We start from the raw sequence: 19949 nt of genomic DNA on the forward strand, positions 1-19949 counted from the left end.
GAAAACCCTGCCTATTCCTCGAAAGTACGTAATGTCACGATTTCAAGCTATACTATATTACAGATAACAAGTGAACTATCTCGGAAAATATTTGATAATGTTGTACTTATTGTTTACGAAATGTATGTTCATATTGTGTTTTTGAGCTTGCGCCCCTTGTCCCAGAATCTCCCAGAATGCACCGCGCAGCAAATTGACGACGCGTGGGCAACGTACACAACGGGCGTTAATACAATTCCAATGGAATTTTCCATCTCCTCAATAGTATCTCTGATGAAGGTTGAGTTAAATTCCCAAAATATTTCGTCATCTTAAATCTTATGAAGTAGCATAAGAGAGACAAGCTAGGCTACTATGAAACCATTTTAGCTTACTGACGTCCTACATTTTATGATTTGGTCCTAACATGAATCAAAACATGAATTTATTGGCTTTACAGTGCAGTAGCCTAGCCCACTACAGGCATTGGAAATTGCAAATGCAGCCATAGTCCTACTAGAACCTTTGAATATCCTGGATTTGAGCTCTACCATACAGGCGAAAATGCATCAGAAAATGCATCAGATGAGAAATACATTCATGAATCGTAAATGCAGCATTTATAGATATAACACAAGCCTCCAGGCGTGGTGGTGTTACTGAACAACGCACTAAGATAAGACAAACAGAAGCCAATGTTTGGAAGGGTTATGGGTAGGCTATTGTTTTGGTAGCCTATGTCCAATGGGCTATAGGCTAGGCACCCTAATGCATTTGTTTATGAATAACATCCAGTTTATATCCCACTGCGGTATTTTAATTTCCATTTAATTCCAGTTCCATAATTCATAACGGGTCCCATCAGGCAGCGCTGCGCATGACACAATTTTGGTCTCAGTCGCCAGAGCGCGCATGTACGGCGTGGCATAATAGCGCGTCGACGCGCAAGGTGGTGCTGATGTGAGGAGTTCTTCTGCCGTTTGAGCAAATGTTTTATTTTTTTATGGAGAGAGCGTTCGAAGATTTTCCGTTGTCTAAACACAATACTGAATTTGTCCGCTGGTCAAAAGGGGGGAAATAAACGACGTGCGACCATGTGGATAGCTGTGGTCACATGCGGTGACATCGATGTAAATTATGCGTAAATTGTTTTGTAGAAAGCGGCGAGTTGCACGGTTTCCGTAGCGGTAGTGGTGACAGCTGCGGGAGCCCGTGTGTGAGGGAGAGGGAGGAGTGGTGTGTGTGTCTGCTCTGTGGCGGTGTGGAGATGGCAGCGGGGGGTTGAGAAGGCGGATGCCGCAGACATGCCTAGCTGGCTATCGCCGTTTCTCTGTGAAAGGTTATCGGCAACTGGTGGCTGTTGAACCGAAAGAGCGCCTAATAAACCTCGGAACCTAGATCAGTTGATTGGAACATGTCATCGACAGTGTCAGCGGCGGCATCACAGTGTCTCTGATCTGTCAATCAAATCACACGCACTGGAATTACATGAGTGGCGCGCGGGGTTGGGCGGATGTGCCAGATGAACCATCGCCGGCAGACATGGAAAAAAAGGTCAACAATCGCCTGATTTCAATTTCATGATTCTGGAAGAAAGTTTTTCATTAAGATCATTAGGATATCTACCCCCCGGTGCGCGCTGCACATCCCATGCCATTTTCCAATAATCGCGATCATCAACGATAAATAATCTATTCACATCAATCAATCATTGTGTTTATTAGCCAGCGGCAGCGAGTAGCCTACAGAGAGCCAAGGATATCGCCCATATCATTACAACGATACACGCCTATAGGACTGTAAGCACCAAGCAGCGAACATGATGTGCGAGGTGATGCCGACGATCACCGAGGGGGACTCGGGGGGTCCTCCCCGGGGTGGAGGGGCTCAGAACGGCTCGGACCCGGAAGCCAACTTCGAGCAACTGATGGTCAACATGCTGGACGAGAGAGACAAGCTGCTGGAGTCCCTGCGCGAGACCCAGGAGACACTCATCCAATCACAGACCAAGCTGCAGGGTGCGCTGCATGAAAGGGATGTGCTCCAGCGTCAGATCTACGCGGCTCTACCTCAGGTGAGAGAGAACAGCACACGCACACGTATCCAATTACTGTAACCCAGCAGAGCTTCTGCCAAGAGGTGTGGATCTTTGGGGGTGTCCTCCCCAGACTACTGCTGTTGTGCTAGAGGAGATGATGGTCATGGTCTATAGTTAATTCACTGGTTCAAGCCCCCTTGCTCTTCGCCTCAATCTCTATAATGACCTATCAATGGCAATGAAGGACAGGAGACAAGGAAAGGAGACTGTGGCTGCATCCTGATTCTCCACCCTTCTGCCAAAGTGTGCATTTGCCAACTCCCTGTCATTGGTTTAAAAGCATTGGATTGGTGTAAGAAAGCATTGGACTGGTGTAAGAAAGCATTGGCTGGAGGGAGTTCCACCATGGAATCCACAGGTTGGTATTTATTGTAATGAATCTTGTCCTGGAGGCAGGTCCAGTGTTCACTAGCTGGCACAGCCACATAAAATTTAAAAAAAAAAGTTTAACCTTTATTTAACTAGGCAAGTCAGTTAAGAAAGAATTGTTATTTACAATGACGGCCAAACCCAGGCGACGCTGGGCCAATTGTGCATCCTATGGGACTCCCAATCACGGCCAGATGTGATGCAGCCTGGATCATGAAAAAAATTAATATCAGATTTTAAACCTTTCCCTGATCTTAACCCTAACCTTAACCACACTGCTAACCCTGATACCTAACCCTAACCTCAAATTAAGAACAAAAAGCACATTTTTGTTTTGATACATTTTTGGGATATAGCCAATTTTGACTTTGCTGCTAGCCCATCCAATGGAAATCGCTCAGTTCTGCCTCCAGGGCAAGATTCATGACATCAAACGTCAGTCTGCATGAAATCTGTGATGGGAAGTGTGCAATGGCACAACAGTAGAAAGATGTAGAATTGGGACATAGCCCAAACCCTCATATGCCCAATGGGGTGGACCATACTTTTCTCACCAATGATTTTGTAAAAACCTCTACTCAAAAACTGGAAATCAAATGATCCGTCACTACAGCCTCGTCGATGTGGATGGGGGCGTGCTCGGCCCTCTGTTTCATGTAGTCCACGATCAGCTTCTTTGTCTTGCTGACATTGAGGGAGAGGCTGTTGTCCTGACCTTCTGACCTTCTCCCTATAAGCTGTCTCATCGTCGTCGGTGATCAGGCCTACCCTGTCGTGTTGTCAGCAAACTTAATGATGGTGTTGGAGTTATACATGCAGACGTGGGTTAACAGGGAGTACAGGAGGGGACTAAGCATGCACCCCTGAGTGGCCCCCGTGTTGACGGTCAGTGTTGTGGATGTGTTGTTGCCTACCCTCACCACCTGAGGGCGGCCCATCAGGAAGTCCAGGATCTATTTGCGTAGGGAGGTTTTTAATCCAAGGGTCCTTAGCTTAGTGATGAGCTTGGAGGGCACTATGGTGTTGAACGCGGAGCTGTAGTCAATGAATAGCATTCTCACATAGGTATTCCTTTTGTCCAGTTGAGAAAGGGCAGTGTGGAGTGCAATAGAGATTGCATCATCTGTAGATCTGAGGCGGTATACAAATTGGAGTGGGTCCACTGTGTCTGGGATGATGGTGTTGATGAGAGCCATGACCAGCCTTTCAAAGCATTTCATGGCCACAGATGTGGGTGCTATGGGTCAATAGTAATTTAGACAGGCTACCTTGGCTTTCTTGGGCACAGGGACTATGGTGGCCTGCTTTAAACATGTAGGTATTACAGACTGGGTCAGGGAGAGGTTGAAAATGTCAGTGAAGACACTTGCCAGGTAATCCGTCTGGCCCAGTGGCCTTGTGAATGTTAATCTGTTTAAAGGTCATACTTACATCGGCTACAGAGAGGGTAATCACTCAATCATCCAGAACAGCTGGTTCTCTCATGCATGGTTCAGTGTTGCTAGCCTCGAAGCGAGCATGGAAGGTATTTAGCTCGTCTGGTAGGCTTGCGCATAGCCGCGGGAAGATGTTTGGGGCTGGTGCGATTTCTTTCACAGAGAGGAAGGGAGGGTGGATTTGTCCGCTCTACAGATGGCTATATTGGTCCCCTAATACAGGAATAGTAAAGCCCAGTGCATTACTTTTGTGAGAATTTATATATCTTTTGATGTTCAGATTTTTCAGGGGGTGCTGCAGCACCCCTATTTTTTTCAGCTATGTGCCGGCGTTACTGGACAGCTCGCGGCTGGTTTTCCCTTTGTATTCCGTGATATTTTGCAAGACCTGCCACATCTGACGAGCATGAGATCCAGTGTAGTAGGATTCGATCTTGGTCCTGTATTGACATGTTGCCTGTTTGATGGTTTGTCAGAGGGTGTAGCGGGATTTTTTTATAAGCGTCCAGATTAGTGTCCCACTCCTTGAAAGCGGCAGCTCTGGCCTGTTGCCTGTAATCCAAGCTTCTGGTTGGCATATAATATGTATGTTCACTGTGGGGACAACATCATCGATGCCCTTATTAATGAAGCCTGGTGACTGATGTGATAAACTCCTCGATGCCATCGGATAAATCCCGGAACGGGCAGCAGGTAGCCTAGTAGTTAAGAGCATTGGTCCAGTAACCGAAAGGTCGCTGGTTCGAATTCCTGAGCAGACTAGGTGAAAAATCTGTCTGTCCTTGAGTAAGGCATTTAACCCTAATTGCTCCTGTAAGTTGCTCTGTATAAGAGTGTCTGCTAAATGACCACTTAAAAAAAAAATTATGAATATGTACAGTACCAGTGGAAAGTTTGGACACACCTACTCATTCAAGGGTTTTTCTTTATTTTTACTATTTTCTACATTGTAGAATAATCGTGAAGACATCAAAACTATGAAATAACACATGAAATCATGTAGTAACCAAAAAAGTATTAAACAAATCAAAATATATTTTCTATTTGAGATTCTTCAAAGTAGCTACCCCTTACCTTGATGACAGCTTTGGCATTCTCTGCTTGTAATTATTCCCGCACCACAAACTAGACTATGTAGCCAGATACCTGCCAAAATGTTGAACGTACGTATCGTTTGGACTATAAGAAAATCCATACGTAAATTGTTAGCGTCGTAAGAAAAGCCATGCGTTACACATGAATAGATCTGTAAACGTACAAACCCTACATCTCCCTTCACTCGGTTACACATCTTTTTTATACGTACAAACTTTTGTCACGAATGTGGCATCTGCAAAGGACATGAACCGAACGTAGCTAGTCGAAGTTAGCTAGTCAATCAAGCAACTCTAGCCCAGACATTAGAATTGCTTTGCAGCTTCTGGTTTAATTTCCAAAATAAAAGTCTAGAGCTTGTTTTAGAACGGCATTCGATAACAACATTATACCAGTAGATGATGTAAGATTGGCTTGGGCCTTCAGCAAATGACTTGTGTTAAAATGATAAAGACACATAAGAGCCTTGTCTAGAATGACTGCCTGAGCTGCAAAATAGGAAGTAAATATAATTTAGGCTAGACCTATTCCACTATCTAAATATGCCATGCTGTTGTGTGTTATTTAATGGCCATATACTTGCATAATTTATTTTTATAGCCACGTGGGGCTACTGTGGTGATCATGTAACGATGAATCACACTTTTTTCAGTAGTTGGGAGCATGGACTGTAGGCCTTATATTAGGCATTTTGACTGTTTTATTAGTGAATTCCACTCTGTATGTAGGCTTGTTATAGCCATTTGCATTATACAACCCCATCACGCAGAGGGTATATCCATATCAATAAATGAGACAAAACAAAATATGGATTAAGTCTTGGCTATAACCTGTCCTGAGCGAAATAGCCACGGGGTCCCAAATGGTTAAGACTATCTATAGCCTATTCTTACTGCCAGATCTGTTTTCCCTATCAGCCACTGCACGTGCTTCTTCAACTATTTTGGTGAAAAAAATATTTAGAGGCTATATTTAGAGGACTGTGAGCTAGGGTCTCTTTTTAAGGTGAGCCCTATAATAAAAACAGTTATAAAACACAAATAAAGTTCTAAAATTAAAAGACACTCTTACCCCAAATTATATCTTAAATTGCAATGCATACAAGTTGAAGGCCTTTTTTATTTGTATAGGCCAAGATTAAACATTGAATTATTAAAGTGATAGGCTAAAGACTTTTGGAGAATTATGAACATTTTGAATACACACATGGATTTCAATAAAGAAATGGATAAGACTGTTCTATTTCTTTGATTTAGTTCCTATTGCAACTCAGACAAATGACTGAATGGATGACATACTGACTCACTGAACTGAATGAAGGATGAGTTGCAAGCATCATGCATGCTCTGCGCTTTATTTGGCTAGTAGGCAAATAGGTCTACATTAGGGTACAATGACCATATGACTGCCTGCCTCCAGAAGGACATCTTCTGAGGCTGAGGGGTGCTCTTCCAAAGGCGCATGGTGCTGTGGTGCTGCATGGAGATCACAAGCTCTTCAACTGGGCAGCAGCGTCGCGATGGAGGGAATAGCCTATACGGAGATTACCTAAGACCACTGCAACAGAGTTACTGTAAAGTGTGGGAATAAGCTTTTCAGACTTACAGTACCCTACGTTTAACCTCTCCCTTGTTCATGACCCGATTCATGTAAATAATGTCAAATTATTTTAAATTCATGTTAACCACTCTTACAGAATATGCTTTGGCAAGATTATGAGTGATGAAATGCATTTCAAAATATTCTATAAAAAAAAATATTTTGAGTGGCAAAAACTACAGTGGTCATACATAATTCATAGATTCACCAAACATCTTTCATTATTATATGATTCACTATTCCTGGTGTATACTACTGGTTATGATTCATTATTCATGGTAGATACAACTGGTTATGATTCATTATTCCTGCTAGACTCTACTGGTTATGATTCATTATTCCTGGTAGATACGGCTGGTTATGATTCATTATTCCTGGTAGATACTACTGGTTATGATTCATTATTCCTGGTAGATACTACTGGTTATGATTCACTATTCCTGGTATATTTCCTACTTGTTATGATTCATTATTCTTGGTGTATACTACTGCTTATGATTCATTATTCCTGGTAGATGCTACTGGTTATGATTCATTATTCCTGGTAGATACTACTGGTTATGATTCATTATTCCTGCTAGATTCTACTGGTTATGATTCATTATTCCTGGTAGATACTGCTGGTTATGATTCATTATTCCTGGTAGATACTGCTGGTTATGATTCATTATTCCTGGTAGATGCTACTGGTTATGATTCATTATTCCTGGTAGATACTACTGGTTATGATTCATTATTCCTGCTAGATACTACTGGTTATGATTCATTATTCCTGCTAGATACTACTGGTTATGATTCATTATTCCTGGTGTATACTACTGGTTATGATTCATTATTCCTAGTAGATACTACTGGTTATGATTCATTATTCCTGGTAGATACTACTGGTTATGATTTGTTATTCCTGGTGTATACTACTGGTTATGATTCGTTATTCCTGGTAGATACTACTGGTTATGATTTGTTATTCCTTGTAGATACTACTGGTTATGATTCATTATTCCTGGTAGATACTACTGGTTATGATTTGTTATTCCTGGTGTATACTACTGGTTATGATTTGTTATTCCTGGTGTATACTACTGGTTATGATTTGTTATTCCTTGTAGATACTACTGGTTATGATTCATTATTCCAGGTAGATACTACTGGTTATGATTCATTATTCCTGGTAGATGCTACTGGTTATGATTCATTATTCCTGGTAGATGCTACTGGTTATGATTCATTACTCCTGGTAGATGCTACTGGTTATGATTCATTATTCCTGGTAGATGCTACTGGTTATGATTCATTATTCCAGGTAGATACTACTGGTTATGATTCATTATTCCTGGTAGATGCTACTGGTTATGATTCATTACTCCTGGTAGATGCTACTGGTTATGATTCATTATTCCGGGTAGATGCTACTGGTTATGATTCATTATTCCTGGTAGATGCTACTGGTTATGATTCATTATTCCTGGTAGATGCTACTGGTTATGATTCATTACTCCTGGTAGATACTACTGGTTATGATTGCAGACAGAGCCCAGAGAATGGGATGGTGCAATATTGAATTAGTCATATTTTGATAAGGTGGATACATGGGGACGTCCACGTCACCCAGAGATATGCCCATGCTGTAAAGATACACCTAGAGGACTGAAACGTCCCTGTTGTAGCCATAATACAGCTAGTGCTATCTAGACTTGAGCTGGCAAACAGATCCATTACATTAGCTACCTAAATGTGAATTAAACTCAACTGAGGAGTAATAGAGAATGGAGACTTAACTTGAAAACGTGCAGGATACCTCTTTCCGGTTTACCTGACTTCCTTTTTTTTTACTGTGTTATGTTTGTTCACGTAGCACTCCTCACAGGCTGTTTGGTGTTTTTGTTGGTGAGATGAAACTGAAAAAGTCTGAAAGGAATTATTGTACTTCAGAATTGCAACACAAGATTTGTTCAAGCCTAAAATTTTAGTCTGTAATCTTAACATGGTTTTTGTATGTTCACAGATTAAATTTTACGTTTCATGTTTCACGGATGGATTTTCTTACAATCCTAACAATTTACGTATGGATTTTCTTACGATCCTAACAAAATGTACGTTCAACCTTTTGGCAGGTATCTGGTTCCATACTAGACTACTGCAACACTATTTCCTATACCATAAACCCTCACATTGTTGCCAGAAAGGAGAGAAGATTATGTGCAGATTTGCGAGAAAAAAAAACGTGTGCTGTTTTTGGATATTTATTAGCGATTGTCAAGGTTGCACAGAAATTCCAAAATATGTTTTTAGTTCAGATTATTTGTTTGCAATATGTGCTCTATAGCCTAAGAGAGTTTCATAAGCTGTTTATTAAATTGTGGGGTTTGAATAGTGTGAGAAGACAAAAACATATTTGGTGAGAATAACAACATAGGTTACAATATCAATTATAGCTCTTAAAGGGGCAGTAGCCTACAGTGGGTGTACACTTTTCAATTACAGCATTATTTAATCTGCAGTTATTCTTCAATTTATTCTGTTACTATTAAAATGTAAATATTATTGGTATCTTCTAATTGCAATTATAATGTATTATCTTTTAAGTAAAAGCAATCAATTTGTTTCCAAAATGTAAGTAGGTATAGCTGTCTGATAACATGTTCTGATGGTATGGCTTGTCCTGCACTTTGTAAAAACCCAGAGTGCATTGAGTGAATGTTTGAAAAAGATCTTGGTTCCTTTCTAAACATAGCAATGTGAATACAAAGAGGACTCAGACCACAAAATAGCTGAAGTGAACTTTCAAAAGAGTTGAGTCCTCATTCAAAGGCAAGGGCAGTATGAATACAAAGAGTACAGAGTTCCTTTTTTTACCCCAGAGTTGACTTTAAAGAGGACTGAGTTCAGCTCTTTTGAAAGAGGATTATATGTGAAAACACCCTAAAAAGAAGTTGGAGAACAATACAGGTACCACCAAAAAATAATATTGTGATATTGTCAAAGCGATATCATACAATATTTCGTCTAAAATAATATCCCAATAAGTAACTGTACACTAGTGGTAGCCTTTTGACACGCCACCCCTTGTGTGTGTGTGTGTGTGTGTGTGTGTGGGTGGGAGAGAGACCTCTAAACCATTGCATCTCTTGCCTAAATATTCAACAGGTCAAACCCAACAGATGACTTTGGGAGCAGCAGTCAAGTATTGGAAGATCATCATCACCCATTATAATGAAATAACTCAATGTTATCCCTATGCACTACATGGAGGGAGAGAGAGAGAGCTCTGTGTGTGTGTGTGCTGCGCCCTTGGTGATGACAGTGCCAGTGCAGCTTCTTGTTAAGGCAACATGGCCAGTGGTGGAATAAGTACCCAATAGTGAAAACTGTTTAGAGGGCTGAATCTTGTCCTGATCCACCCGAGGCTGCAGCTGTGGCAGGCAAGAGGAGGAGATGCCAATTCTGCCCCCCAAAGAAGGACTGTAAAACACATGTGAGAAATACATCTGCAAAGTCCATGTACACACACTTGCATACTGCCCTGCATGTGCTAATTAGAGTTGATAGATTTATGTTCTTCACGTTTTTGTTTTGTATCTATTATCTTATTTTATTCTTATTTAATCTTGTTGTCTATACACTGTGTCAGTGGGGACAATGGTTAAAAAAAAATAGGAGAAGACTAGTATTTTGTAGTTGAATTCCTCATTGTACAGTATATGAGAATATATCACTATGTTGCCCAAAAAGTTCAAGACTGTTATTGTTTCCCTTCAAAACTGTTTTTCTGCACATTTCTGCTACTTTCTTAGGCTATAAAAGTGCTATCTTTTGCTAAAAAAGTAATGTTTACACCTATGCAGGACCTTTATCAATAATAATAATAATAAACCTCTACTTCAGTAAAGAAAACAATTATGACAGGTGTGGTGTAATAAAAACGAATGGTGTCCACTGATTTAAATGCAGTCTTTTTGCATTGTGAAGAGGGAAAACCCAGATATTCACAAAGTTTGTGATGAATGACAGGTTGTTTCTTCATGCAAAATAGATTTGGGGTTTAAAATTCAATTAAGCTGCTTTATTATAGGGGTTTAGTGAAGGCGGGTCATTTTTTTACCATTAGGACAAGGAGAGTATACAGAATGTTAAGACTACACAAGGGTTAACTATCGAACGTAAAAGTGTAAATCATTTCAAATTCCTTATATTAAAGCTGCAATATGCACCTTTTTGGGCAACCTGACAAAACTCACATAGAAATGTGAGTTAAAGATCTGTCATTCTCATTGAAAGCAAGTCTAAGAACTGGTAGATCTGTTCTATGTGCGCTATTTCAATGCTTCCCATTTTTAAGTTTTGTTTTTGGGTCTTTTACTTTCAGTTTTCTACACCAGCTTCAAACAGCTGAAAATACATTATTTTTGGTTATAGAAAATATATTTCACTGCAGTTTAAATGGTAAAATGATTCTCTACTTGCTTGTTTTGCCACATAAACTGAAATTAGGTGAATTATTGGAATTTTAGCAACCAGGAAATGGATAGCCATGGGCACACTCCATAATTTATAAATTAAGCATTTGTGTTAGGGAGTCCGCCAGATCAGAGGCAGTAGGGATGACCAGCAATGAAGAGACAGCCTACAGGGAGGAGGTGAGGGCCCTGGGACTATGTTGCCAGGAAAATAACCTCTCACTCAAAGTAACTAAAACAAAGGAGCTGATCGTGGAATTCAGGAAACAGCAGAGGGAGCACCCACCGATCCACATCGATGGGACCGCAGTGAAGAAGGTGGAAAGCTTCAAGTTCCTCGGCGTACACATCACTGACAAACAGAAATGGTCCACCCACACAGACAGTGTGGTGAAGAAGGCGCAACAGCACCTCTTCAACCTCAGGAGGCTGAGGAAATTTGGCTTGGCACCTAAAACCCTCACAAACTTTTACAGATGCACAATTGAGAGCATCCTGTCAGACTGTATCACCGCCTGGTACGGCAACTGCACTGCCCACAACCGCAGGGCTCTCCAGGGGGTGGTGCGGTCTGTGCATCACTGGGGGCAAACTCCCTGTCCTCCAGGACACCTACATCACCCGATGTAACAGGAAGGCCAAAAACATCATCAAGGACAACAACTTCCCGAGCCACTGCCTGTTCACCCAACTGTCATCCAGAAGGCGAGGTCAGTACAGGTACATCAAAGCTGGGACCGAGAGACTGAAAAACAGCTTCTATCTCAAGGCCATCAGACTGTTAATTAGCCATCAGTAGCACCTTAGAGGCTTCTGCCCTATATACATTTTTTTAATCTTTATTTAACCAGGTAGGTTAGTTGAGAACAAGTTCTCATTTACAACTTCGACCTGGCCAAGATAAAGCAAAGCAGTGCGACACAAACAACAACACAGAGTTACACATGGAATAAACAAACATGCAGTCAATAATACAATAGATAAGGTCTATATACAGTGTGTGCAAATGAGTTAGGATAAGGGAGGTAAGGCAATAAATAGGCCATAGTGGCGAGATAATTACAATATAGCAATAAAATACTGGAGTGATAGATGTGCAGAAGATGAGTGTGCAAGTAGAGATACTGGGGTGCAAGGAGCAAAATAAATAAAATAAATAATAGTATGGGGGATGAGGTAGTTGGATGGGCTATTTACAGATGGGCTATGTACAGGTGCAGTGATCTGTGAGCTGCTCTGACAGCTGGTGCTTAAAGCTAGTGAGGGAGATATGAGTCTCCAGCTTCAGTGATTTTTGAAATTCGTTCCAGTCATTGGCAGCAGAGAACTGGAAGGAAAGGCGGCCAAAGGAGGAATTGGCTTTGGGGGTGACCAGTGAGATATACCTGCTGGAGCGCGTGCTACGGGTGGGTGCTGCTATGGTGAACAGTGAGCTGAGATAAGGTGGGGCTTTACCTAGCAAAGACTTAAAGATATCCTGCAGCCAATGGGTTTGGCGATGAGTATGAAGCGAGGGCCAGCCAACGAGAGCATACAGGTCGCAGTGGTGGGTGGTATATGGGGCTTTGGTGACAAAACAGATGGCACTGTGATAGACTGCATCCAATTTGCTGAGTAGAGTGTTGGAGGCTATTTTGTAAATGACATCGCCAAAGTCAAGGATCGGTAGGATAGTTAGTTTTACGATGGTATGTTTGGCAGCATGAGTGAAGGAGGCTTTGTTGCGAAATAGGAAGCCGATTCTAGATTTAATTTTGGATTGGAGATGCTTAATGTGAGTCTGGAAGGAGAGTTTACAGTCTAACCAGACACCAAGGTATTTGTAGTTGTCCACATATTCTAAGTCAGAACCGTACAGAGTAGTGATGCTGGACGGGCAGGCAGGTGCAGGCAGCGATCGATTGAAGAGCATGCATTTAGTTTTACTTGCATTTAAGAGCAGTTGGAGGCCACGGAGGGAGTGTTGTGTGGCATTCAAGCTCATCTGGAGTTTAGTTAACACAGTGTCCAAAGAAGGGCCAGAAGTATACAGAATGGTGTCGTCTGCGTAGAGGTGGATCAGACAATCACCAGCAGCAAGAGCGACGTCATTGATGTATACAGAGAAGAGAGTCGGCAAGAGAATTGAACCCTGTGGCACCCCCATAGAGACTGCCAGAGGTCCGGACAACAGGCCCTCCGATTTGACACACTGAACTCTGTCAGAGAAGTAGTTGGTGAACCAGGCGAGGCAGTCATTTGAGAAACCAAGGCTGTTGAGTCTGCCGATAAGAATGTGGTGATTGACAGAGTCGAAAGCCTTGGCCAGGTTGATGAATACAGCTGTACAGTATTGTCTCTTATCGATGGCGGTTATGATATCGTTTAGGACCTTGAGCGTGGCTGAGGTGCACCCATGACCAGCTCGGAAACCAGATTGCATAGAGGAGAAGGTACGGTGGGATTCGAAATGGTTGGTGATCTGTTTGTTAACTTGGCTTTCGAAGACCTTAGAAAGGCAGGGTAGGATAGATATAGGTCTGTAGCAGTTTGGGTCTAGAGTGTCTCCCCCTTTGAAGAGGGGGATGACCGCGGCAGCTTTCCAATCTTTGGGGATCTCAGACGATACGAAAGAGAGTTTGAACAGGCTAGTAATAGGGGTTGCAACAATTTCGGCGGATAATTTTAGAAAGAGAGGGTCCAGATTGTCTAGCCCGGCTGATTTGTAGGGGTCCAGATTTTGCTGCTCTTTCAGAACATCAGCTATCTAGATTTGGGTGAAAGAGAAATGGGGTCGGTAGCAGTTGGGGTCTGCACCAACTGCTACAGGGGGGTCTGCACCTGTGGGGGGGTGCAGGGCTGTTGACCGGGGTAGGATAGCCAGGTGGAAAGCAATGGCAGCCGTAGAAAAATGCTTATTGAAATTCTCAATTATCATGTATTTATCAGTGGTGACAGTGTTTCCTAGCCTCAGTGCAGTGGGCAGCTGGGAGGAGGTGCTCTTATTCTCCATGGACTTTACAGTGTCCCAGAACTTTTTGGAGTTTGTGCTACAGGATGCAAATTTCTGTTTGAAAAAGCTAGCCTTTGCTTTCCTAACTGCCTGTGTTTATCGGTTCCTAACTTCCCTGAAAAGTTGCATATCGCTGGGGCTATTTGATGCTAATGTAGTACGCCACAGGATGTTTTTGTGCTGGTCAAGGGCAGTCAGGTTTGGAGTGAACCAAGGGCTATATCTCTTCCTGGTTCTACATTTTCTGAATGGGGCATGCTTATTTAAGATGGTGAGGAAAGCACTTTTAAAGAATAACCAGGCATCCTCTACTGTCGGAATGAGGTCAATATCCTTCCAGGATACCCGGGCCAGGTCGATTAGAAAGGCCTGCTCGCTGAAGTGTTTTACGGAGCATTTGACAGTGATGAGGGGTGGTCGTTTGACCGCAGACCCATTACGGACGCAGGCAATGAGGCAGTGATCGCTGAGATCCTCGTTGAAGACAGCAGAGGTGTATTTGGAGGGCAGGTTGGTTAGGATGATATCTATGAGGGTGCCCGTGTTTACGGATTTGGGGTTGTACCTGGTAGGTTCATTGATCATTTGTGTGAGATTGAGGGCATCAAGCTTAGATTGTAGGATGGCCGGGGTGTTAAGCATGTCCCAGTTAAGGTCACCTAGCAGCACGAGCTCTGAAGATAGACGGGGGGCAATCAATTCACATATGGTGTCCAGGGCACAGCTGGGGGCAGAAGGTGGTCTTTTGCAAGTGGCAACAGTGAGAGACTTGTTTCTGGAAAGGTGGATTTTTAAATGTAGAAGCTTAAATTGAGATAAGGTGGGGCTTTACCTAGCAAAGACTTAAAGATGACCTGGAGCCAGTGGGTTTGGCGATGAGTATGAAGCGAGGGCCAGCCAACGAGAGCATACAGGTCGCAGTGGTGGGTGGTATATGGGGCTTTGGTAACAAAACGGATGGCACTGTGATAGACTGCATCCAATTTGCTGAGTAGAGTGTTGGAGGCTATTTTGTAAATGACATCGCCAAAGTCAAGGATCGGTAGGATAGTTAGTAGGATGTGAATACAGTGGAGGTAAACCTATGCATTGAGTGACGATGAGAGAAATATTGTCTCTGGAAACATCATTTAAACCAGGTGAGGTCACCGCATGTGTGGGAGGTGGAACTAAAGGGTTAGCTAAGGCGTATTGAGCAGGGCTAGTGGCTCTACAATGAAATAATGCAATAATTACTAACCAAAACAGCAATGGACAAGGCATATTGACATTAGGGAGAGGCATGCGTAGCCGAGTGATCATTGGGTCCAGTGAGTAGCTGGGCGAGCTGGAGACACAGCGATTCAGACAGCTAGCGGGCCTCTGCTAGCAGAAGGGCCTTAGAGGGACGTCGCGACGGAAGAAGTCAGTTGTCACCCGTTCATGTGGTTACGTCGGCAGATCAGTCATGTTGGATCAGCAGGGCTCCATGTAGTAGAAGGGTACAGGCCAATTGGCAAAATAGGTATAGTAGCCCTAAAAAATTGTCTGATGGACTTCTTCAGCTAACAGTCTGGTGTGCTCTAGACAGCTAGCGGGCTGCGGCTAGCAGATGGGGATTCAGGGACGTCGCAACGGGGGAGTCAGTTGAAATATAGACCGGCCACTTTAATAATGGAACACTAGTCACTTTAATAATGTTTACATCTTTTCCATTACTCGTCTCATGTGTATATACTGTATTCTATTCTATTCTAATGTATCTTGGTCTATGCCGCTCTGACATTGCTCATCCAAATATTTATATATTCTTAATTCCATTCCTTTACTTTAGATTTGTGTGTAGTGTTGTGAAATTGTTAAATATTACTTTTAGATATTACTGCACTGTTGGAGCTAGAAACACAAACATTTCGCTACACCTTCAATAACATCTGCTAAACACGTGTATGAGTCCAATGAAATTGGATTTGATTTGGATGTTCTCTTGATAAGTGTGTGAATTGGACCATTTTCCTGTACTGCTAAGCTTTTAAAATGTAACGAGTACGTTTGTTTGCCAGGGAAAATGTATGGAGTAAAAAGTACATTTATTTTATTTAGGTATCATTGAAAAGTTGTCAAAAATATAAATAGTAAAGTAAAGTACAGATACCCCCAAAAACTACTTAAGTAGTACTTTAAAGTATTTTTACTTTACACCACCGAACATGGCTGCCTGCTAGTGTACATGGCCTGTGGCTGCCTGCTTCAGTTTGTGTGTGTGTGTGTGGGAACGCACTGTCGAACTGTTGTCAAATCCTGGTAGGTTCAGCTTAATGTTTTATTTCAATTATAACAGACATATTAGTTATCCAGTCAGAAGCCTGGGGCAGAGAGAGGCATTATGGCTGAGGCTCAAGCTCACTAAAGCAGACAGTTAACTCCTCACTGAAAGAGTGGATGGGAGAGACCACACACACACACACACACACACACACACACACACACACACACACACACACACACACACACACACACACACACACACACACACACACACGCACATACTGTAGTCTGTAAATCTTGTGTGTATGTTGATGTGTGTGTTTTTGGTTGGGAATAATAATGTTCTGATTGTGGTGCTATCCTCTCTCTGAGAGGAGACTGATTTATCAGTCATGGCATCATTAGATCCCTGTCTTACCCCACCCTGACACCCTTTTTTACCCCACCCTGACACCCTTTTTTACCCCACCCTGACACCCTTTTTTACCCCACCCTGACACCCTTTCTTACCCCACCCTGACACCTTTTTTTACCCCACCCTGACACCCTTTCTTACCCCACCCTGACACCTTTTTATACCCCACCCTGACACCCTGTCTTACCCCACCTTGACACCTTTTTATACCCCACCATGACACACTGTCTTACCCCACCCTGACACCTTTTTTTACACTACCCTGACACCCTGTCATCAAGGCAAAGGGTGGCTATTTGAAGAATCCCAGCTATAAAATATATTTTGATTTGTTGAACACTTTTTTGGTTACTACATGATTCCTTATGTGTTGTTTTATAATGTTGATGTCTTCACTATTATTCTACAATGTAGAAAATAGTCAAAATAAAGAAAAAGCCTTGAATGAGTAGGTGTTCTAAAACTTTTGACCGGTAGTGTATGTGTAATCTGTGTTTAATGTGCGTTCATGTATGCATGTATCTCAGAGGAACTTGACTCTAATGACACACACACACACACACACACCCACACCAAGTACACACATACCCGAGGATGAATGTGTTCATTAAGCTCAAAGAAAAGAGTCTCAGATTAACATGTTAAGCTACGGTTTATAATGCAGCCCTCTGGGGTGGGCTCTCCCCCAAACAAATGAGCTTTTAAATCAGAATTCTCTCTCTCCCCTACCTTACACACACATCTCCCTCTGCTTTTTTCTCTATTGTATGTGACTGTTTAAGCAGAGTTGTTCTGACACTGTCACAGGAGATGTGTGCGTCTCTGTATGAAGGCCCGGACAGACTGTGTGTGTGTGTGTGTGTGTGTGTGTGTGTGTGTGTGTGTGTGTGTGTGTGTGTGTGTGTGTGTGTGTGTGTGTGTGTGTGTGTGTGTGTGTGTGTGTGTGTGTGTGTGTGTGTGTGTGTGTGTGTGTGTGTGTGTGTGTGTGTGTGTGAGAGAGAGAGAAGTTCAGGTCGGACTCAGTGGGCCCTGTATCTGTTAAGGCCCGTGCAGCCTAAATTATGTGATAGGGTTTGAAAGCAGTGTTCTCTTTGGTCTGAGCACACATACACACACAGGCTTGTGCACTTCCCCAATATTGTGTCGGCACAGATCCTAAGGAGCAAAAGGATAATATAGGGACAAGGTGGAATCTTATTACACAGGCTCCGACGCCCACCGCATGTGGCAGGGGCTACAGTCCATTACGAATTACAAAGGAAGACCCAGCCGTGATCTGCCCAACGATGCCTCTCTACCAGACGAACTCAATGTATTTTATTCACGCTTCGAAAATAACAACACCGTGCCGTGCGTGAGGGCCCCCACCGACCCAGAGGAATTGGTGATCGGACTCTTCGAGGCCGTGTTGAGAAAGGTCTTTAATCAGATCAACACTTGCAAGGCCATGTATCCAGACAGTATTCCAGGGCGCATTTTCAGAGCATGCGCAGAACAGCTGGCAGGCATATTCACGGTCATTTTCAACCTCTCCTTGTCCCATTCTGTAATCCCCACTTGTCTCAAGCAGACCACCATCATTCCTGTTCCCAAGAACTCTGAGACATTTTATGCTTGATCTGAAAATGTGCTCGGAGGCGCTGTACGGATGGTGTGACGCAATTGCGGAGCCTCTGAATGCATGCAGAGGCGAAAGCTGAGCTCCGTACCGCACAGGCTTCGTATAGATCCGCATTGACATTATTGATTGACGGTAGGTGGGGGCGGGAGGTCTTGTATAAACACAAACTCATTTCCTTGACAACTTCCTTCACAACAGCTCTGCTCCGCAAAGCACAAGCAGTATGAATGCCCTGACTTCTACAGAGCCGTATCCCCATAAATGATGCACGGCCAATGCAGATGTCGGAATGACCATGCAGCACCTTTAAGACTTTATACCACAATGACTACCGCCCTGAAGCACTCACATCAATAATCATGAAATGCTTTGAAAAGCTGGTTATGGCACACATCGACTCCATCATCCCAGACACCCTAGACCCACTCTAATTTGCATACTGCCCCAACAGATCCATAGACAATGTAATCTCAATTGCTCTCCACACAGCCCTCACCCACATAGATAATAGGAATACCTATGTGAGAATGCTGTTAATTGACTACAGCTCGTTCAATACCATTGGCCCCTCCAAGCTCGTCACCAAGCTTAGGACCCAGGGACTGAACACCTCTCTCTGTAATGGGACCCTGGACTTCCTCACAGGCCAACCCCAGGTGGTGAGGGTAGGAAACATCACCTCCGCCACGCTGACCCTCAATACGGGGGCCCCACAGGGGTGTGTGCTGAGTCCCCTCCTGTACTCCCTGTTCACCCACGACTGTGTGGCTACCCATGACTCCAACACAACAGTGGTAGGCTTGATCACCGGCGATGATGAGGCAGCCTACAGGGAGGAGGTCAGTGACCTGGCAGTATGGTGCCGGGACAACAACTTCTCCCTCAACTTCAGTAAGACCAAGGAGCTGATCATGGAGACTAGGAAACCGAGCATGCCCCCATCCACATCAACGGGGCTGCAGTGGAGCGGGTCGAGAGCTTCAAGTTCCTCGGTGTCCAAATCACTAAAGACTTCAAATGGTCCACACACACGAACACAGGAGTGAAGAAGGTGCGACAGCGCCTCTGCCCCCTCAGGTTGTAAATGTTTGGCCTGGGCCATCAAATCCTGATAAAGTTCTACATCTGCACCATTGAGAGCATCTTGACTGGCTGCATCAATGCTTGGTATGGCAACAGCACCACCCTAAATCACATGACTCTACAGAGGGTGGTGCAGACAGCCCAGTAAATCACTCGGGCTGAGCTCCCTGCAATACAGGACCTCTATATCAGGCGGTGTGAACGGAAGGCCTGGAAAATCATTAAAGACTCCAGCCACCCAGGCCATAAACTGTTCTCTCTGCTTCCACATGGCAAGCGGTACCGGTGTATCAAGTCTGACACCAACAGGCTTTTGAACAACTTCTATCCCCAAGCCATAAGACTGCTAAATAGTTAACAAAATGGCTACACGGACTATCTGAGTTGACCCTTGTATTTTATTAAAAATTTTGCGCTGACTCTGTGCACACTCACAGGACTCTACACACTCACACACACTGACATTCCAACTCACACACACACTCACTTAATTTGCTCACACACACATAACTGACACACATTTATACTGACTCTACACACATGCATACACACTCACAT

The 19949-nt window shown here is 43.3% G+C and overlaps 1 protein-coding gene across 1 annotated transcript in view; it reads left to right on the forward strand.

The window, feature by feature from the left end:
• Window positions 1-881: 881 nt before the first annotated feature.
• Window positions 882-19949, forward strand: part of ppfia4 (PTPRF interacting protein alpha 4) — a 105111-nt gene continuing 86043 nt past the window's right edge. Inside the window, 1 exon segment of the mRNA XM_014166974.2 lies at window positions 882-2053. Coding sequence (XP_014022449.2) covers window positions 1799-2053 — 255 coding nt within the window. The 5' untranslated portion in view covers window positions 882-1798.

This window comes from Salmo salar, chromosome ssa22 (genome assembly GCF_905237065.1).
Source record: "Salmo salar chromosome ssa22, Ssal_v3.1, whole genome shotgun sequence".
NCBI lineage: Eukaryota > Metazoa > Chordata > Actinopteri > Salmoniformes > Salmonidae > Salmo > Salmo salar.